Source organism: Alosa sapidissima, chromosome 1 (genome assembly GCF_018492685.1).
Source record: "Alosa sapidissima isolate fAloSap1 chromosome 1, fAloSap1.pri, whole genome shotgun sequence".
Taxonomy (NCBI): Eukaryota; Metazoa; Chordata; class Actinopteri; order Clupeiformes; family Clupeidae; genus Alosa; species Alosa sapidissima.
Genome location: NC_055957.1, coordinates 46,155,428 through 46,177,610, shown reverse-complemented (window position 1 = coordinate 46,177,610; position 22,183 = coordinate 46,155,428). Strand labels below are relative to the sequence as shown.

Genomic DNA, 22,183 nt, shown 5'->3' with positions numbered 1-22,183 from the left:
CCTACAAATAGTTGCAAATGGGGGCACTGTGGAGCTTTAAATCAGAGTGCCTTGGACTTTTTTAAGCAAAGTAGACTTTGTGGAAGAGGCAGAAAAAAATCCAAACACACTGGCAATTGTATTGTATACTTGATAGTTCACTTTATTCAAATATAGGGTGGAGGAGAGTGCTGGCTGTAGGAAAATGTTTTGACATGCTGACAACAAACAATATTTCTTCTCAATATCTCAGGGGCCGGGGTAGTGTGGGTAAAACAGACCCAGACACAAAAGAAAAGGTTGTCAAAACTCAAAACACACATTACATAGTCACAAAATTACAATGTGGGGGTGAAGTAGCTCTGTTGCGATCCGACGTTGTCTTCAACCCTGCATGCATTCCTAGAAGATAATTCATCCCTATTATTTTCAGAATTCTTCCAATTTGTATACATAAACACTAAATCCTAAACAGTATAAACCTGTTGTATTGTACTTACAGTTGTTTGGATATATAAGCAGTGGTAGACTTGCAGGCTTTGTTCTGACTCTCTGCTGCCACCTGCTGACTTTTAGCGGCACTGATTAAAGCGTTACAAGAATCCCACTGATGAAGGCTCCATGTCAAGTTTGCCTGCAGTGTGTCAATATGGGCTGAACAAAGTTTTTTTTTTTAATGTGTGAACTTAATCCATAAAACATGTCACCAATCTGTAATATATTTTATGGGCTATGAATGAGAATACATTTATACTATACCTTCCTGCCATACCAGTACAGAAGACACGTTTTTTTGCAGGGTCATGTGCATTTCTACATCACTTTTTAAAGTGGTAATGTTCTCTTTCAAAGCCTCCTTAAAGGAAAATGAGAAAGCACAACCTTTTATACAAAGCAACAATTTCAAAGTTTTAAACACCAGCCCAACCATTAAAGTACCAAGATAATTGTGCCACATGTTTATTCTCTCCCATATGGTAAGTGTTCCAGTATTGTGTATTGTCATGGACTGTGATTTATTTATTTATACGTTTTAGACAAATCAGACACATTTTCACTCTATTCATCTGATTTACAAGATCTGCCCTGACAATTAGGGGCGCATTTAACGCTTCAGTTATTGCATAAAACAAGTATGTGAGGACATACTTGGGCATAGTGTGGATTTTCAGCATCAGACTTCGCATGTAAGGCCACGTCGCCCACACTATGATGACAACCAGGGAGGTCATGGACCAGAGGGCAAGAAAAGCCAGCAGGAAGTTGCAAGTGTTCTGCGAGGACTTGGAGGATCGTGCCATTTTGAAGACGGCGGCTCGACCTGTAGAATATACTCTGGATGTGAAAAGCCAAGAGAGTCTCGATGTGATGAATAGGCTACCCGGCTTACAGAGAGGACCTCTTCGTTACAGCTACAGGGATGTTCTGTCCCACACTGAAGACTGTAATGGGGCGTGGCAGGCTTTGGGTTAAGTCACACGAAAAGCATACATCTTCAGCCATCTTGACAGACGCGGACAAAAAAAGTACCATCCTCAGGGGAAAATATAAGCAGTGTGTGGGAGTGTCCCGTCCCCTTTTTTTTCCCCCATGGAATAGTCTGCAGGAAAATGGACCGTTATCAGCCATGATCCATTAGCCATGATTAAAATAGCTGAGGGAAATTGTTGTTAGTAAAAGAAAAGCAACCCATTTTTGGTCTGAATCACTGAACTTTTTTTTTTTTTTTTTAATCTTGAAACCCCTTTTAGAAAAGCAGGCATGAGCTGCAGTCCCTGCGTTGGCTCATGTGATGCCAAGGCTGGAGAGGGTCGGAGGCAGCCAGAGCCAAAAACTCTATGTCCTCCAGTACATTCCTACTTGTGTACTTCAGCACATTCCCACTTCAACTGTCTAAACAAATGTCTCCACAGATGCCATGCAAATCACAGTGCAGGAGTTGATTTTAATAGACCAACCAGAAACATCCTGGAAGGTTCATCCAAAGAACATAAGGTATGTAATGCATGACACAATTTGAGTTATGGAACCTCTACCTTTAAAATCATCCATACCATTTAAATATAATATAACTTATGTTTTAAAAGGGTATAGTTAATCAAATGTAAAGAAAACATACCAAAGTAAATTTGTGTTTGTTTGTTTATTAGAACAAACATTCCTCCTTAACATTTAATGGGGAACTGAGCAATAAAACATCATTTATACAGAATAATGCAGCTGGAGGTTATACACGTAACACTGCGATAGTACACTTTAAGTGCAAATGATACATTAAAAATATATTTATATATGATACTATATGTACATTATATAGGCGCAATCCTACATATGGAATGTCCTGCAAATAAGTAAAATAACGAATGGAATGATTCATGTGTTTGACAGCCAGTATAAAAGACAGGGCAATACCTTAAAATATTCATCCAGCAGCTAGCTTAGCTTAACATGCAAACATTTTGGTATACATAGTGATATTAAGCAGTTCTGCAACGTCTGCAGGAAACAGCCACATTCTCCTTTCGCTCCCCTTTAGTTGGTGTTAGAGAGAATGACGTGATTGTGGGAAGGCAAAGGGGTGTTTCAATTTATAACCACAGTGCAACACTAGCAGCCAGTGTGTGGGGTGGCCTCTTATGCCCAGAGTCACAGCTTTCATTCCTCTGGTCTTCTCTTCAAAGCTCAAAAGCAAAGCTCACATAAGGAATTGAACAATCTTGACAATCTCATAAATGCACAGATAGACAACTCTTAAGCAACTGCCAATGAAAATGTAGAAATGGGAGTCTGGCCTTTGTACCCAGTACAAAAATACACTTAACTTTGATTCAAATCAATGTACATTCACCTTATATTGCTTGTTTTCTCATTTTGTGAGCTGCAGGAACATACAAGGACATGTGTGAGATGTTTCTACTGCAGAAAGAAGTGCTGGACAAAGATGTATTACAGCATCTGGTGTATATCCCACCACAGATCTACCATACCATATGCCTCCAGGAAAAGGAATGGTACATATGCAACATTATGGACTTAAAGCAAACAAAAACAACAAAAGAGGCACCCCATAAGCCCAGGTCGACCTCAAGCCATGCCAATGCCCTGGATGTTCTTGTCGGCGGTGATGGAGCGTACCAGCTCCTCCACCCAGCGCACCTCAGACGCCATCTGCTCAGCCAGTGCATCGTAGCGGTTCTCCAGACGGCCGAACTTGCGCTTGAGCGCGTTGGCGGACAGCATGGCGGCGCGGGCCTCCTCCTGGCTCTGCCGGCGCTGGGCCTGGGTGCGCTGCAGCTCCTGCCGGATGTGGCCGAGGTCGGCGGCGATGCTCTGGTTCTCCTCCTTGTACCAGCCCTCCTTCTCCTCGTAGATGGAGAGAAGCGCGGCCACGTCCTCGCGGCACGAGCGCTGGTTGCGCACCAGCTCGCGCAGGCTCTCCTCGGCCGCTGCGATCTCCTCCTGCACCTGCGAGAAGCGCTCGAAGTTCACATAGGTGTTGTTGGGTGGCATGCTCGAGTGCGACTTGATGGTGTACTCCTTCAGACGTGTGGTCTTCAGGCGCCGGCGCTCAGGCTTGCGACCGCTTTCCTCCGGCCGAACATTGCGTCTCTTGATGGCCTGAATGCGGATGAAGAGTGAAGAGGATAAAGGATGAGTATGAAGGTCTTAATAAGGTCTTAAAACACAACTGAATTTAGAAGACTTCATTGAGGAGATACAGGGTGACCAAGGAGTCTTGTCTCACCTTGATCCAAGGGTGCTCAAGGCTGTCACCTATTGTCATTCTCTTCCTAAGAAAAATGGATGGGGGATGGGGGGGGGGGGGGGAGTACATGATAAAGCACATAACCATGACAAAATTGTGAATGCCTTAGGATTCAGTACATGGCAGCACTCAACGTGATGGCTTATGGATTAACGGCTTCTACACACAGTTGCGTTCCGTCAACACATGCCAGTGGGTGTTCCCGACGGTAGCTATGCAAATGACTTGAAGTATAACCGTAATTTGATTGGTTGGTGCCGTCCGTCGATTGGCTTGATTGGCCGGTGCCGTCTGTCGGTGCAGCAACATCTGAACGTCTCAACACGAGCGACGGGTGAAATGCGACGCAACGGACCCACAATTCAGTTCGGCAACGGTTGACGTGAGCCCATGTAAAGTGAATGGGATGCGTCTCCAGCACTGCAACGCACGCAACTGTGTGTAGAAGGCTGCTTATTAACATATTAATGTATAATAACTATTTAATTAACTGCTGAAAACAAAATTAGCTATGGATAAACTGACGCGGATGGACGATGCTCCTTTAATCCCTTTCGGTTTCCCCTTCAGGTTAATGTGTTAATGCATTAGCATTAGTGCATGGGCACTGATAGCGGAGACAGTTCTCACTTGGGATCCTTGACAAGCAGCCGGCGAATGAAGTCCTTGGCAAGCTCACTGGTGTTGCTGAAGTATTCTTCGTCGAAGTCGTAATTCACAGCAGAGATGTTGGTTAGTGTTTCTTGCTTTGTCTCTCCAAGAAATGGAGAAGCCCCACTAAGCCTGCAGGGAAGAGTTGGTATATCTGTCACCATCTGTCACTCAATAACTCACAAATAACTTTACAGTAGAATTAAAAATGAGAGTAAAAAATCCAGTCAAAAATACTTACAATATATAAGTGATAACACCTATACTCCTGCAGAAAAAAAAAACACATTTGTATTAGGAAAATCTGATGATGCTTAAACTGGGCCAGTAATTTTCTTACCTTGGAGAAAGGAAACAGACCATACATGAGGTTGATACAAGCCATTGTAAATAAATACAACTACCCATGACACAAAACTACCCTCACAGACTTTCTCAATGAATATTATAGGTTGCTACATTGTAACCGTGTGGCTGCAAACAGTTCTTTGGAACAGATGACAGATGAGGTCAATACACTTCTGCCATTATCTGCGGGACTCGTGTTGATTTGGCTTTATCACTTATCCTTTAAAGTTGTTACTTACCACATGTCTGCCTCTAGTCCCAGAGGTTCATAGTTCACTATTTCTGGAGCTGTTAAAACAGGTAAATGAACAAAAAAAATAATTGATGAGTGAACACTGATAATAAGAAGCAGAGTGCATTGTCTGAAAGAACCAATCAACACCCGACTGGAGATAAACTCACCAACAAATTCTGGCGTTCCAAAGATATTCTTGAACTCATTTCCAGCTTTAATTTGATGTGCAATTCCAAAATCAATCAGTTTGATTCTAGGGTTTGGGACGTTTTTGTCCAACAGCATGATGTTTTCAGGCTGAAAGATAAAAATATTCTGTGTGGTCAGACATACTCTGATCGGGCAGCAGAAGTGATAGCCCAAGACTTAAAGGCACAGTATTTGATCTTGACAAAAGGCTGTTGATATTTGAGTTCAGCTGCCAATCAAATACACCTTCTCTTTCCATCCCCAGAAGCAATGTTGCTGATTGAGTCTGAACCCTTCCCTGTAGGAACACTAGCTGTCTTTTTAAGCACACACACTAGAGAGAAGTGTAGATAGACCAGAGAGGTCAACGGGGAATGACATTTTGAATTTGGGCTGAGCTCAACGTTGCGCTCCGCCCCACATTGAGGCCAGCCCCGATCTGCAAGCTGCTAGATGGACCTTTAAGTGTCCCAAAACAAAAGTCATGTTGTGCACCCCGACGCGCTCACCTTCAGATCAAAGTGGGCAATCTGTTTGGAGTGCAGATAGTGCACCCCATCTAGGATCTGCTTCAGAAACTGTGTGGCCTCCTCCTCAGTCAGAGACTCCTTCTCCGCCAGGAAGTCAAAGAGCTCCCCGCCAGAGACCAGCTCCAGGATGAGAATCACGTCGGTTTTGTTCTCAAAGATGTCATGGAGGGTGATGATGTTGCTGTGCTGGATCTCACGCAGGATGTTCACCTCACGCTCGATTTCCTCGCGGCTAACCCCGCGTCGGCTGGACGAGAGCCGTCGTTTCTTGATGAACTTGGCCGCAAACTCGTCTCCGGTGCTTTTCTCTCGGCATTTGCGAACAATAGCAAATTGGCCACTGAAATGAGAAATGTGTTTTACAGAGAGTACTGGCCAGAACACTGGCAGGTAAATAAATAAATATATAAATAAACACCCTTTTGCAATTATGTAATGCAATCTGAAAACTGTTGCACTGATTAAAAAAACAATACAACTGATCTCAGCTGGTATTCTGTCTATAATGGAGTGGAATGGAAATTTCTAAGTCACCCTAGACTTTTGTGTGTGTGTATGTGTGTGTGTGTGATCTTCTTTTTATTATTATTGTTATTATTATTATTACATTACAAATCTAATGTGTGAAGTTGGCTGCTCAAGTAAAAAATAAAGGGATGAGATTAAAGTATTTACTTTCTTTTTCTAATGCCAATCACAACATGGTGAAAGACCATTTGACAAGTACCTCTACAGGTCTACAGGTAAGGGCTGGTGTGTAAACCTGTATCCTGTAAACCTGGTGACCTGGTGTGCATGGATAAAGATGTCAGAAGACAGAAAATAATATTTCAAATGCTTGCCTGAACAGTACTGAATGTTCCCAAAGTAACTACCCTTTCCCTCACTGAACAAACTCACAATACGCTCAGCTGAGAGAGCACACTAAGGCTTGAGCTGAGAAGCACTACATTGTACTGCAATGATGTCATACTTGCAGCAACATAGTGCGGTATAACTGCACTTCCATATATAGATAAGAAGTCAAGCCTTTATCCACACAGCAAGATGATGACTCGTTCTCTGTTTCAACACCATTTAGCTTCCCAAAGGCATAATGTAAACAATTAGCTTATGAGTTCTTAATGTCTCGCATAATGTAAACAATTACGAGTTGTTAATGTGAACCAGATTATGAGAAAGAGCAGATGGCAGAAATACGTTTACAAATCCCTTGGGAAACAAAACAGGATCTTCAGAGAAAACAAGCGCCTTAAAAAAGCAGGGAATACAATCGTGATAACACTAAACTAAATTCCTCTTCTTTCTTCTATCATATAATTCATAATTCTGAGTCATGCTCGTTTCTACACTCATGATTTCACCTAGGCCTACCTTCAAAGTTTGTGATTTAATAACATGAAACTTACCTTCCCAACTCCTCTCCCATATCATAGAACACTTCAACATCCTCCTGCCTGAATCCAGCCATTGTTTGCTGACTGGGATAACAATCAGTCAAATATGCTGTACGTGAAAAAACGATCATGTTTCTCATGTTATAAGCACAAAAAACAACTTATAACATCAAGAGATACTCTTTACAGTAATGCAAGTCAGCGAATTAACAACCTGACACCGACAGTCTGACGCTACGCAGCACATTTCCCCAATAGCTCATTAATACAACGATCAGGATACCGACACATGGATTTTATTTTCTCTTTCTCCAATGTTTTTCCTGTACCCACAGGGCAGTGATAGAATGCAGCGTACATGCCATTCGCACATACGTCATCTTCTGTTAGCATCAACAACCACGGACTTTTAAGTTTCATTCAGAATGAGCAAATTATGTACATGATGCATTATGTAGGCATGATTTTGTATACGTTACTGTTTAGATATTCAACTGGAATATAGGCTACTCCCATTACTCGAATACCTGGATAACGTTAGCAAAAATAGCTGTGGTAGCGAACATAGCATAACGTTATCTACCTAGCCATGAGTACAGAAATTCCACTAGGAACGTTAACGTTAACAAGCTAACATATCGTAGGTAGATAACCACCACATAACCCTTACAGACACAGCAGAGACCTTAAGACTGTTTCTGTTTCACGAGCATAAGAAAACAGATATTTGTGGGGATACAATTGGCAAATGCCGACTTCTGTATTAGCTCAAAAGTTTAGACAAGCTAAGTTTAACTGTAGCTACAAGGAAACCAGTTAGCCAGCTGACATCCAAATCCCTATGCTGGCTAGCTAGCGAACTAGACCTAGGCTATGCTAACTATCCCAATTTGTGGTCTCATAGGTGGTTAAAAAATAGATACTTTCTTGGTGTTTAACTTAACTAACCAAATAGACAATCTTAGCTATTCAACCTTAACACAATTTTCCGAATTATTTCACGGAAAAGACGTCATGTTAAATGAGAAAACTTACTTTGATCACCGTCTTGGCATTACTGTCTACTGTCTTGGAATATTTTCCGGTTGCTGCTGCAGTACAGCACTTTTAGGAGGAGGGCTTAGTGGTGATGACATCATATTGACTTCATTCTAGTGAGAACCTCGTTATGGACATGACCATACTTGAACACAAAAATAGTGTTTTCCCAGGTGATCATTAACTTAGTTGATAAAAGGCTTTGGGCATGTCTGCCGACTCAGCCTATTACTCTAAATGCGAGTCATTTACCTACAAATGAATCATTGTTTGTCCTTTGCAGAGAACCATCTGTCAGTAGGCTGTTTACCTCATCAGCCAGTGTTGCATATCATGGATGTTACCTGATATTGTGTGGGGTTACCTGAGGCATAGGCATTCTGCTTGTAGGCCTAAACTACATCCTAGCTAACTCTAGGGGGGATCATGAGACACCTGTGAGTCAGCCAGTTGATTCCTTATGATGGAACTCTCACTGCTGCATGCATATGGCTCTCCAAGAGGCCTCAGAATGCTTTTGAGTGTGCCACTCAATAGATCACAGATAACATATCAAATGGTAGGCCTGCCATAAAAAAAAAACATTCCTTTTTTCAACCTCAAAACAAAAAAAGTTGGGACGTTGTGTAAAATGCAAAAAAAAAAAACAATGTCATAATATACAAGTCTTGTAAACCCATATTTAGCAAAAAAGACATAGACAACATATCAAATGTTGAAAATGAAAATGTGGACTATTTCATGGAAAGTATATGTTAATTTTGAATTTGATGCCAGCAACATGTTTCAAAAAAAGTTGGGACGGGAGCATGTTTACCACTGCTTCACCTCTTCATTTAACACAATTGGACTTTGTGCAATGGTGCAAACTCAATCATCTTCAACTCAATACTTCAAAGACCAAGGAGATGGTGGTGGATTTCCGCAGGTCTAAGCCCACTCTGCTACCAGTCCCCATTGATGGGGTCAATATGGAGGTGGTAAGCACCTACAGGTATCTGGGTCTCCACCTGGACTATAAACTGGACTGGTCAGCCAACACTGACGCACTCTACAAGAAAGGGCAGAGCAGGCTGTACTTCCTGAGGAGGCTGCGGTCCTTCAATGTGTGCAGCAAGCTCCTCAGGATGTTCTACCAGTCTGTTGTTGCCAGCCAGGGATGGATTACTGCACGGGCCTACCGGGCCCAAGCCCAGGGGCCCAAGAGGTCAGGGGGCCCTGAAGCCCAAGCCTTTGCATGGAATCATTGCCTCAATATCAACAAATCAGGATGTAGGCTATGAATCTGATTGAATGTAGTATTGGCCATTCCCAAAATGCACCAGAATACAGGAAATCACATCAAACAAATAAAAAAATTCTGGGGGAAGACCCCCAAACCCCCCCTCCCACATATGCAACAATTAGTGGGGGGCCCTTAATACATCTGGGCCCAGGGGCCCGAAAGTTCATAATCCGTCCATGTTGCCAGCGTCCTCTTCTATGCAGTGGTATGCGGGAGGAAGCACAAAGAAGAATGATGTGGGGCGAATTGACAGGCTGGTAAGGAAAGCTGGCTCTGCAGTGGGAGCTGAACTGGAGTGCATCACTTCAATATCTGACAAAAGGACCCTGAACAAACTGATCAACATCTTGGACAATGAGTGTCACCCACTCCACAGCACTATTGTTAAGCAGAAGAGCCTGATCAGCTAGAGACTTCGCTCACTGCCTTGCACGACAGACTGAGGAAATCATTTGTCCCCAGGGCCATTGGACTGTTCAATGCTTCACTTAAGGGAAGAGGAGAGATAGACTTCTCTGCATAGTCTGTCTGCCTCTTCACCCCTTCCATGTTTGGATACTGTCTGTCCACTAGCCACTTTTTACCACTGTCTTTCTGCCTTGCTGTTTGCGTGCTATATTAGCACATATGCATAACCCCTCCCTCCATGCCACAGCCGAACTGTGGCCACACTTATACCTTTTCTTAATTTAGTTATATATATAGATATATAGATATATAGACTTTATTCTTGCACTGTTGGACTTACTCATTTGCACTATAACCATGGCACTCATTCACACAGAGCACCTTACCTTACCTTACTATGCACAGAGAATCATAGGCTCAGTCCCTGCCTCAGTCATTGCAAGCGCCTCTTTATTGATTAATCACCCACTATGTGGATACTGTTTTTAGAATTGATTTAGATTAAGTGTTATAATTTGTATTTTAGTATATTTAGTATATTCTTTATCTTCTACTGTCCTTATTGCTTAGTTGTGTTTTTTATATTTTAATTATTTTTTCTGCTGTTAGTGAATGTGTGTGTATTGTCTATATGCTACTGAGACCTTGAATTTCCCCTGGGGATCAATAAAGTATCTATCTATCTATCTATCTATCTATCTATCTATCTATCTATCTATCTATCTATCTATCAATTCTATAAATGTTTAGGAACTGAGGAGAACATTTGCTACAGTTTTGAAAATGAAATGTTGTCCCATTACCCCGATATAGGATTTCAGTTGCTCAACAGTATGGAGTATTCTTAGTCATGCTTTCCATTCCATTATGCACCTAATTTGACAAATCTGGACTGCAGACAGGCCATCTTAGCACCTGGACTCTTCCTCTATGGAGAAATACTATTTAAATATGTGCAGAATTCATTTTGGCATTGTATTCAAGGTCGTCCCTGGAAAAGACATTGCCTGGATGGCATATCTTGCTCATAACCTACATCATTCAGAATTGATTGTGCTTTGCCAAATGTGCAAGATGCCCATGCTGTAGGCATTAATGCTCCTCCACACCGTCATAGATGTTGGGTTTCGAACTGAGCACAAGACAAGTTGGATAGGTTAGATACTTGGATAGGCCCTCTCCTCTTTAGCCCAGATGAGTCCATGATTTCCAAAAAGAATGGCAAACTTTGATTGGTCTAACCACAGGACCTTTTTCCACGTTACCTCAGTCCATTTTAAACAAGCTCAGGCCCAGATAAGAAGGTGGTATTTTCTGTATCATGTCTCAATACAATTTTAGCTGTTACAGTTTTGGCTGCAGTTTTTGAATTGAGTATCAAACTTGGCATATAGACAATGGTTATCAGAGGTTTTCCTGAGCCCATACAATGACAGGTCTGGAAACAGGTCTGGTGGTGATGCAGTGCCATCTGAGGTCCAAAAGACCACGGCCATCCAATTTGTTTTTCAGCTATTTCCCTTATTTGCAAAGATTTCTCTGGATTCTCTGAATGTTTTAATATATTATGTCCTCCAGATGATGAACTCCAATACGTCACAATTTCATGTTAAGAAGCATTAAAATGACATTGTTTCATCATTTATGCAGGTTTACTCAGATTGATGAATACCCCTACATCTTTACTTCTAAGAGATCCTGCCTCTCTGGGATGCTCTTTTTCATACCCAATCGTGTTCCCAGTTCCCTAATTAGTTGTGAAACATTCTTACTTTTGTTTTCTTTATCATTACACAACTTTTCCAGCATTTTGTTACCCACGTCCCAACTTTTTTTGAAACATGTTGCTGGTATCAAATTCAAAATGAACATATATTTTCCATGAAATAGTCAAATTTGTCATTTTTAACATTTGATATGTTGTCGGTGTCCTTTTTGCAACTAAATATGAGTTTAAGAAATTTGCAGATTATTACATTCTGTTTTTATTCACATTTTACATAACGTCCCAACTTTTTCTGTTTTGGGGTTGTATAAGGCTTACAGATTTGGAATTTTATGCCAGCAACACTCTCAAAAAGGGGTGCAACAAAAAGCTGGAAAAGGAACAGCACATCCCAGAAAGGCAGAGTCTCTCTGAGATAGGCTAAAGTTGTGGAGATATTGATGCAGAAATATAACAATAACGCTCATCAATTGAAAAATTGTGAAGGGATTTCATCATCTATAACCAAGGTTCTCAACCTTTTCAGGACTAGGGCAGTTGAGCAGAAAAGAATGTCTTGAGAGTCCTCACACCTCAGATTAGTCGCTAGACATGATATTTTTGTTTGTTTATATGGGCAGGTGAACAAGTTGCTAAATCCACCAATTGCAATATATCCAAACAACTGTAAACTAGCTCTTTGAGTCACTGTACAATGTAATTTTTGGTACAGAGATAATTAAAATATCCTTATGGGGTGGGTGATTGCTTTTGTTTAGGAATCCGCTGTCTTGGTTTGAATAGAAATTAATATCAAGTGATACATAGCCTACATGGAGATTTGGGCGAAAATAGGGCATGGGCAGAAATAGGTAACTTTCCAATAGCCTTGTAAATATGAGAATTTGAAAAATGCTGTAAATCTCTGACTATGTAAAACCGATTTTTATTTGTCATTATAACCCGTTTATACTGGGGACCATACCATGGTGCTTGAACTGGGCCAAGAGGAGTTTATACTGGGCTGAAGTTCCTGGGCTGATGGCAGTATAAATGTGGCTATTAATGCTTTTAAATGTACCCCTAGCTGTACAAAAACATATTGGGTTCCTCAAAATTCCACAGCACACCTCACTTTTACCTTGCAGCACACAGGTTGGGAACCACTGATCTATAGTACAAAATATGATTAAAATATTCAGAGAAATCCCAAACAAGGGACAGGGGCTGAAAAACAATATTGTGGTTGTGACCTCTGTAGCCTCAGATGACTGCACTAAAAACAAAGCCGACTCTGTAATTAAAATAATTGCATGGGCTCAGGAAAACTTCCAGTTACCATTGTCTATGAATAAAATGTGATGCTCCATCCACAAATGCTGATTAAAACTACCATGCAAAGAAAAAAACATAATAGGGCATGAGGATAGAAAATGAAGAAACTATAGCAGTAGTAACTGTAGCTCTCCTCAGATTCCTTTTAGAAATTATCTGCTCTACTTTAATTTACCAAAATGATTGATGGGAACATGGAGGTATTATGGATGGGAAGGTATGCCACATGTCACAGCGCAGATCAGGAGTAGGCCTAACCAATGAAAGTTGTGATGCAGAATGTGGGCGGGATTTGGGGGAAACAGCTGGTGGCATTGCTGTAAAATAGTGCGGCGGATGGGCTAAACAAAACAATCAGGCGTCATGAGGGTCCCGACGAGTGTGTTTTGGGCAGCTTTCTTTGTTAAACAGGTGAGATAGACAAGACGCTACATTTGAACTGATCTTATGTCGAAGTTGTTGAATATCTTTATCGTTATTGGACTTCAGCTCGGTACAGTTTTCTATGAAATTCAGAGATGTGCTAGTTAGCAAGCTACCTACCAGCAGCACCGTGTAGCAGTAAAGCTAGCCTGCTACAAGCTTCACCCATGGCTTCACCGAGTGAGGGCGCTGAGAATATTTTGTGTTCATGCCCCCAGTCGGGCCCTGTTTCTACAAACACTTCCACCTCGCATTTGCCATGGAAATAACTTTTTTGGCACCATAGGTGGATATAAATGTGAATGTGTATTGACCTCGCCCCAATAACTGAAAGCGGTTTCCTGGCACCACTGAACACAAGCTGGAACAGTCTGTGACAATAAAGTAAACCTAGCCAGCTAGCTTGTTTTTTTAACGCTAGCTGGTGGTAAAAGCTTTTACTGACCATGGTAAAAGCCATTGCTAGCAAGCAGAAGTGCTGGATGATTGAGGGTCCATTAGGTAATGGAGCTTACAGTAAAGTGTTACCATTACTTCCATTTGTCAGAAGTTAATATGATCGCTACAGACAGATATGTAAAACACGACATTACAAAGACCCACTGTTTTCCATAGTCCCTGTCTGGGTAAATTAAGGTAAGGAAATAGAACAGTCCAACTAAGTTATGCAGCTATTTTAAATCTTATATTATCTAGTATAACAATAAGGTATTTGTGATTTCTCAGTTACAGCGTCACAGCATCCCTGTGTTGTTATGACCGAAAACCCTAATGATCACTAGTCCTGGCACAGACTTTGCTTCTTGTCTTATCAGTAAATCTTACTGACACAGATTTCTGTAGGCTTGTAGACACTGTAATAAATTTGGTTGCTGGATGTTTTTCAGGCTCTGGGAGACTTTGGCATGGCACACTTCAGTGATCAGGGGAAAAGCAAAGGCAAGGATTACTGTATATTTTACAATCCTCAGTGGGCACGCCTACCTCAAGATCTCAACAAAGCGGTGAGCTGATGAACATCTTAAAAGCTATCTCATTACTTTTTACTGTCCCCTTAGCTTCAATGACATTTAATGAATCAAATTATGCTTTAACTGCTCTGGAACCCTCTATTCTTTTGGATTTCAGTCGAGGTTGCAAATCTATGACCTGACTGGTTCGGTCCTCTGCTCGGCGTCGGATGTACCGGAAGGTGGCTTTCCCAACCGCATTGCCATGGTGCTTCGGGGAAACTGCACCTTTTATGAGAAGGTCCGACTGGCACAGATAAATGGTGCCAGGGGCATTCTCATTGTCAGCAAAGATAGGCTGGTTAGTAAAGCATAGCTTTTTTTTAAGACACTCAAAAGTGTATGCTCTGGGAACTGACTGGAGATGATGATGCCTTCATTAACCTTGATGAACACCCCACAGACACCTCCAGCGGGCAACAAAAGCCAGTATGAGGAAATCGACATTCCCGTTGCCCTCCTTAGCTATGCAGATATGCTGGATATCAGCAAGGTGAGTGGTGGACCTAATAGGATGTGCAATTTAACACAGACCCCCCATACATTTACACACAAACACACACACACTAGAAGGCCATTGAAGTTATGTACTCGCACCTTTTTTGTTGTTGTTGTTTTGAAATGGCTTTCTCTCTCCTATGACAGACCTTTGGCAAGGGTAGGGAGGTGGCCATGTACGCTCCAAGCGAGCCAGTGCTGGACTATAATATGGTGATCATCTTCCTGATGGCGGTGGGCACGGTCGCTGTCGGGGGATACTGGGCTGGCAGCAGGGACATTAAGAAGTAAGAATGCAGCCGTCACATGGTTCATCACTGTCTATGCATGTTACGGCCTTCCCTGCCTTTTAGAGCCATCTTCGAGATGTGCGGAAGCTTCCCATTTCACTTACTTTCACTCAGTGGTGGAGGAAGTACTGAAACTCAGTACTTAAGTAAAAGTACAAATAAGCAGAGAAATATTTACTTTAGTAAAAGTAAAAGTACCGGCCCCAGCTGTGGTGCAACTGGCTGGGGCACCTGCACCGTGCGCCGGCGACCCGGGTTCGATTTCCGCCCCGTGGTCCTTTCCGGATCCCACCCCTGCTCTCTCTCCCATTCGCTTCCTGTCACTCTCCACTTTGCCACAAGTACCACAATGCCAACCCTACTTAAGTAAAAGTAAAAAGTACCTGATTTTAAATGTACTTTAAGTATTAAAAGTAAAAGTACTTGCATAATGATTTATTATCTTAATATGTATAGGCCTATTCTAATAAAAAAATCAGTAGCCTATGAGGTGTGACATTTTAATAAAGCTAGTTTTAGGTTATACTAGGCTAGATAGTTTTAAGCTGATGTAATTGTGCTTACCATCCGTGGCCCAGTTTACATTCTGACTGGAGACTAATTCTGGTTATCTAGTGTGATCTGCTGAGTTAAGTATCATTCAGCAAAATACGAGAGCCTGAAGTTTATCGGGGTAGACAAGGGAAACGTCCGGTGGATCATAATGCCAATTCTGCCGACGCGCATAAACATTGAATGAGCGCTCACTTTACTACCCCCCAAATGTAGGCTATGCCTCTTTATTTGATCACACAATTAAGAGATATTTTAATCTGGAACATGTTTAGTTTTTTACGGACAGCGGTTCTATAGTCTACCATTCATTTGTGCCGCAAATGATCAAACGTGTGACAGATGCATGGGCATAGCCTGTAACTTCGCTGCTCCGCGGACTCGCAATCTCATCGGAGAGGAGGCCCTAACGCTGCAGATAATAGACAAAGAAAGGCAAGCATATACTCAGGGCACAGAACACAGTTGCATGTCCAGTATAGCCATGGGTCTGGTGAATATAGCCTACCGAAAGCAGATGGCTAAGCTCACGCTTTGCCTGGTCCAGACTAGTTTCAAAGATTTTGAAGCGGGGCACATAGCGCTCTATCTTTGGTAGCAACCCAGCCCCCTGGTGAAACAAACGTGTTTGTCAAAGAGAAAAAAAAACTGATCATAAAATGTAATGTAAAAAGGAACGATGGTGTTGTAGAAATGTAGCGGAGTAAAAGTACAGATAATTGCTGCAAAATGTAACGAAGTAAAAGTCAAAAGTACAGTATGCACTATAGATTCTACTTAAGTAAAGTACAAATACGTGGAAAATTTACTTAAGTACAGTAACAAAGTATTTGTACTTCGCTACATTCCACCACTGCTTTCTCTGACAACAGTGGGAAGTGGAACACTCTAAACTCCACTCTGGGTTTATCCACTAGGCAATTGTATTCTTTGCCGTCAGTAGGGTTTTTTTTCCCCGGATGATGATGGATGCCATTATATGATATGATAAAAGTGTCTGCTGTGGCCCCTGATGCAGTTCTTCAGTGTACACGGTAATAGACTTATGTTTATGAGTGCTGAGGACGATTGCTGACAAATGTACAGGGCAGTAGATAAAAGCCTGAGCAGATGGCATCCCAGTCTGAATGACAAAACTGCGGTGTGTTTTTTTTATTTTTTCCCCTACGTGCAGACGTTACATGAAGCACAAGCGGGACGACAGCACAGAGAAACAGGACGAGGAGACGGTGGACGTGACGCCCATCATGATCTGCGTGTTTGTGGTCATGTGCTGCTCCATGCTGGTGCTTCTCTACTTCTTCTACGACCACCTTGGTACGCACACACGCGCACACAGTGATCTTCCTCCAAAGAACCAAGGGGGTGACATGTAACTGTTTAGGGGGGACACTAACTTCAATAGGGACTTGCTGTCCTCTCTATGCTGGTTGCTATTCAAAAAGGCTTTTTTACAGCAAATCTTACAAGCCTTGTACTGTTGTCCAAAATCCAGTAACAAACACTAAAAATGTAATTCTTCTGGAAGTTCATGAACCATCAACAAATATATATAAAACATAAATCACTAAAAGAATAGTCCAACAGTGGCGAAAACTGAAGCAGATTTGGGTTATAAATATAACAAACCAAGCTCTTCTCTTCCTTCTGTTTCTAGTTTATGTGATCATCGGTACATTCTGCATAGCCTCATCAGTCAGCCTCCATAGCTGCCTATGGCCATTTGTGCGCAGACTGCCATTTGGAAAGTGCAGGTAGGATGCTGTTTATATATACACTGGTCTTGTAACAGCTGATGTTTTATTTTCCTGAATTGGGGTGTTGTCTGTGTCCTGTGCAGGATACCAGAGAATAACCTGCCATACTGCCACAAGCGGCCCCAAGTACGCATGTTGTTGCTCACAGTCTTCTGCGTGGGCGTGAGTGCCACCTGGTGTGTCTTCCGCAATGAGGACCAGTGAGTACTGCCAGTTACAACTGCCCCCAATACATACACACACACACACACACACACACACACACACACACACACACACACACACTCGCTGGCTGGCTCAGCCATGGGTTAAGCCTGTTGGATGCTTTGAGATTTGTCCTTGAAAGCCTGTATGTTGATGCCTGTTTTGTTACATAGGTGGGCTTGGGTGCTTCAGGATGCCCTGGGAATCGCCTTTTGTCTGTCGATGCTGAAAACCATCAGATTGCCCACCTTCAAGGTGAGTCATTATGCTCATTACACAAAACTCTTAACAGCCTCATTTGATTCCACATCATAAAGCCCCTGCATACTTTGCTATTTCTTTTTGTTGCAGGCGTGTACACTGCTGTTGGTGGTGTTGTTTGTTTACGATGTGTTCTTTGTATTTATAACACCACTCTTAACCAAGGTACGTCAGTGTGTTATGTTACTGCCAGGTCTATTGTTGGTCGGTGATGATGTGGAAAGCTTTTAGTTTACATATGCCATGTGGGTGTTTTTCAGAATGGGGAGAGCATCATGGTAGAGGTGGCTGCTGGTCCCAGTAACTCCTCCACTCATGAGAAGGTACTACAAGGAAGTTCACAGAGGAATTGTATCATCTTAATGATCAGAGAGACTTCTCCACATGTTCTCCAGTATATTGCTTTGATTTTTGCTGCTTTATTCATTATAATTAGCTGTTAATTAATGGGATTTTTTGGTGTGTTTGCCTTTTGCTTCATAGTTGCCGATGGTACTGAAAGTTCCAAGGCTGAACTCTTCTCCTCTAGCCCTGTGTGATAGGCCCTTCTCTCTCTTGGGCTTCGGAGATATCTTAGTTCCAGGTGACCAAACTTTGATTTTATCACTGGCGTAGTCACCAGTCTGCACTGTGTTTATGGTGGGGGTAGACACAAAGTCCTTTTAGGCAAGTCCTTCCACTCGGAGGCCATATTGCAACGCACTTTGGGCACTTATTGGGCATCTCTTTCGGGCAGAACTGCGCATATGCAAGGCTTTTATGACACCAACGTCACTCCAGCAGCGAGATCTCAACACATGATTGCCATGATGTATTCACATGTTGACTTTTGGCCATGGAAGGGGCGGGATATGTGTAGACAACTGCCATATTGCCGTTACAAACTAACCCCATGCATCTGTGTGGAGGATTTTTTGAGTGCTGTTTCTCATTAGAAAAGTCTCTGGCAGACATTATTCATTTCTACTGTGTGTATTTCTTCCCAGGCCTTTTGGTAGCATACTGCCATAGGTTTGACATTCTAATGCAGTCCTCACGGATCTACTTTGTGGCCTGCACCATAGGTAAGTGTACTCCGTGCTCACTGTCCCCATACTGAATACAACTGAAGGAATTTGGTCAAGCCTGTTTCTCTGTTTCTGTAAGCCACGGGCCACTGCATGAGTCAAAAATTCAGCAGGTGTGTGTTCTTTAGTGTACTCCATCAGAATATGTTTAACTGATGGTCTCTCTCTCTCTCTCTCTCTCTCTCTCTCTCTCTCTCTCTCTCTCTCTCTCTCTCTGTTTCCTGGTAGGTTATGGCATTGGCCTCCTCATCACATTTGTGGCTCTGGCTCTGATGGAGATGGGCCAGCCTGCGTTGTTATACCTGGTGCCTTGCACTCTCCTCACCAGCCTGGCAGTGGCGCTGTGGCGCAGGGAGTTGCCTTTGTTCTGGACAGGAAGTGGATTTGTGGTGAATACCAGTTTGATATGAGTGCCTTCGGTCGGAAAATATCTAGTGTTATGTACAGTAACTATAATTAAAGTTGAGTAAAACAACCCCACCCACACATTCCACCTCCGCCTGTCAATCTCGCTGTCCTCTCTCCACTGTCCCCCTCCTCCCCCTCTCATTCAGCGTGGGTGTTTTCTTGTCTCCTGTCTGCCCAGGGGGTCTATCTGTGAATGTTGTGTAGAGAGAGGGGAGTGTTAGACACTCAGCCTTTTCCAGTTTCTGTTGATCTGTTTAAATCAAACAAAATCAAGTCCAAATTCAGGAAATCCAAACAGCATGAGTGTTGTCCCTTTGTGTTACTTTAGTGATTTAGATGCAGTCTATAGCCCTGTCTTATCCATTCTGATGTACTTTTTTACCTTCAAGCAAGCTTTTCCTGCTTTGATTTACTGATTGGGGGGTGCTTTATTGCTTTGAGTCTTGGGGATACCTCTACCAACAGAGATAGAGATGCTCTGGTAATTTACTAGCAGTGCATCTATGGTTAACTAGTAATGGTGAGCCAGGCAAAACATATGTGCAAACTTGGTAGCTTAGCTCACTGCAACATTAAGTGGATAATATTTCTCTTTGGTTTGACAGTGGGTGTTGGGTCAAATATAGTCTTAGCAACAACTCTTATTTTTTATTTCATTACTTCCTATTTGGAGTCGCTTTGTTTCTGTCCAGTAGAGGTATTTTTGTGTGTGTGTGCGTGCGTGCGTACACCTCCTGTCCTCATCCCGTTGTTTGTTTGGTTGGTTGGGGGGGTTGGTTGGGTGGGTGGGCTTTGTGGCAATCTCCTCGATGTCTCAAGTCTGACTGAGACCTCCTTTCATCCTCAGCCTCCCCCCATTGTCATGGCACCAATCAACTGCACTCAGACTGCTGGACCTTCCACCAAAGACGAGCCCCTGACCAATTCTGAGCCTCAGAGTCCCGGCGCCACAAATCAGAGTGAAGACCCGCCTCCCTTGCTTCCTCCTGCCGAGAACGAGACCACCAAGTCGGAGTAATGACTCTTAGAATGGCAATTTGTTTCTTCTTTTTTTACAACATTGATATTAAGGATATGAATCATGAATTGAGGCAAAGGAGGGAGTTCCTTCGTACTCATGGACATGCTGTGGCCAATCATCTTGGTGCGCTTGATGGGTCAGTGAGGAACAAGTGTACACGCAAGAATCATTGAGAAGAATTTGACTGTCTCGTTTAAGAAACACAAAAAAAAACCCAGGTGAAGATGAGTCAACTCAAGCTTGTACTCACAATAAATCACTGGCCTCCTGCTCCTACCCATGAGATGGACTAAGCAGACAGCGCAGTTGAACGGTGGACCACTCTACAGGAAGCAGCTAGTCATTTCTTATCGGATAAATATTTTAGGTTCTTCTCTGCTCTTGCTAGTCTCCTTGTCTGAAATGCAGTAAACCATTATAAGCCCAGTCTTTCAAAGAAATAATAATAATAATAAAAAAACAGGTTAAGCGTCAAATCCTTTAAAATATGGTGCTAAGAATGAAACGACCCAAAGGTCTTAGCTAACAGTAATGATGTTGCACATCATTTTCTTTCTTTGTTTTGTAACTTCTGGGTTTGGAGTTATGCATGCTGTGGTTTGTAACCACGTGCGACGGCACTATATTTTTTAGTTGTTTTTCTTTTATATACACATACTGTATAGTATAAAAAGGTACAGAAATTGTAATCAATCCAAGTTTTAATTCATACATTGTAGAGTTTTTTTTTTTTTATATATATATGGTATAGATGAATAGACTGCCCTTGAGTGCTTGTAAGTGGTTTGGGAGTATTGCTTCATCAAACTCAGTACTGTACTAAAGATGTGCTTGTGTTTTTTTGTTTTGTTTTTAACTTGACAAAGATGTATTTCTTTGACCCCAAGAATGATCTGCGATGAACATTTTAGTCGGATCATCCTGAATTATGTAACGAACGACAGGGTGCAAATGATCTGTGTTCAAATTGAATTTGAAGACAATTGTGTCTGTGATACTGAAAGATTTAATTGCTGCATAAAATGGTCTATCAAAAATGTTTGCCAACAGTTACTGAGTTACAGCTAGTTTAATGTTCATGCCATTTCAGTAGTTGTTTACATTAGCGTATATGCTGGGTCACAAGATGTATTTTATTGTAGGAAATCTGAACCTGTTACAGCCCTGCATGTCATTTCAACTCTACTTAGCAAAGAAGTGGATCTGTTGAGTAATTTAAAAATCATGAAGATATATCGTGAAATGGTTAAGGACATTCGTTTTATTGAACAATTCATGTTCTTGAGGTTGTCATACATTGGGTGTGGCACCTGGGTTTTTCTTTTTTTCCCTTTTAATTATTATTTTTACCTGTTATGAATATCATACAATAAAAGGAAGAGATACATTTGAACCATATGTGTATGTTTAATGGAACAAGAATCTGCTAGCTTGGGGCCGCAGATATCACTGATACAAGCCGAAACACCAGCCAGTAGCTCACCAGCTGTCTTCACAATGAGCAACATCCGCGTAAGCTGAGAGCTCCAGCAATGATTCGGATGAACTGTCAAGAGCAGCGTCTGCGTTCAGTAGTGAGTTCCCAGTGTGACAGAGGGCAGTCAGGGCCGAGGCGGTTGCAGGGCCGAGCTGCGCAGGGAGCCCAGCTGCCGCAGCCTCCCCGCCTGTGCGGTCATACTGATCAGTACTGAGTGGGCATTGCTGCTGCTGCTCTGTGTGTGTGTGTGTGTGTGTGTGTGTGTGTGTGGGGGGGGGGCTTCCACTAAAACTAGAGCTTTCTTCGTAGATCTCATCTCAACACTGCCTGCTGCCTGTACTGTTGCTGG

The 22,183-nt window shown here is 42.3% G+C and overlaps 2 protein-coding genes and 1 long non-coding RNA gene across 5 annotated transcripts; 1 reads left to right on the top strand and 2 right to left on the bottom strand.

Moving 5' to 3' along the window:
• Nucleotides 1-116: 116 nt before the first annotated feature.
• On the bottom strand, nt 117-1,630 carry LOC121708509. The gene is made up of 3 exons (XR_006031669.1): nt 739-1,630; nt 480-633; nt 117-381 (listed from the first exon to the last, which is right to left on the bottom strand). It is a non-coding gene; the product is annotated as an uncharacterized LOC121708509 (long non-coding RNA).
• A 481-nt stretch (nt 1,631-2,111) lies between these two features.
• Nucleotides 2,112-8,260, bottom strand: dapk3 (death-associated protein kinase 3). Of its 2 annotated transcripts, none has more exons than XM_042090754.1 (9): nt 8,131-8,260; nt 7,108-7,204; nt 5,678-6,038; nt 5,147-5,276; nt 4,984-5,032; nt 4,638-4,664; nt 4,376-4,528; nt 3,725-3,770; nt 2,112-3,597 (listed from the first exon to the last, which is right to left on the bottom strand). In XM_042090754.1, the coding sequence occupies exons 2-9, from the start codon at nt 7,167-7,169 to the stop codon at nt 3,064-3,066; spliced, it is 1,362 nt and encodes a 453-aa protein (XP_041946688.1). In that variant the 5' UTR covers nt 7,170-7,204; nt 8,131-8,260; the 3' UTR covers nt 2,112-3,063. The 2 variants fall into 2 exon arrangements, with proteins under 2 accessions (XP_041946688.1, XP_041946697.1); XM_042090763.1 differs by having other exon boundaries at nt 7,108-7,179; nt 8,131-8,232.
• Nucleotides 8,261-13,152: 4,892 nt separating this feature from the next.
• On the top strand, nt 13,153-21,750 carry sppl2 (signal peptide peptidase-like 2). Of its 2 annotated transcripts, none has more exons than XR_006031399.1 (15): nt 13,153-13,277; nt 14,177-14,293; nt 14,418-14,600; nt 14,703-14,792; nt 14,945-15,084; nt 16,814-16,956; nt 17,297-17,393; nt 17,480-17,596; nt 17,774-17,855; nt 17,952-18,026; nt 18,122-18,184; nt 18,345-18,444; nt 18,848-18,925; nt 19,157-19,389; nt 20,184-20,312. XR_006031399.1 is itself a non-coding variant. In XM_042090594.1 (15 exons), exons 1-15 carry the CDS (start codon nt 13,230-13,232, stop codon nt 20,352-20,354), a joined length of 1,665 nt encoding a protein of 554 aa, XP_041946528.1. In that variant the 5' UTR covers nt 13,153-13,229; the 3' UTR covers nt 20,355-21,750. The 2 variants fall into 2 exon arrangements, 1 of the variants encoding a protein (XP_041946528.1); XM_042090594.1 differs by having other exon boundaries at nt 19,157-19,317; nt 20,184-21,750.
• The last annotated feature ends 433 nt before the right edge of the window (nt 21,751-22,183 follow it).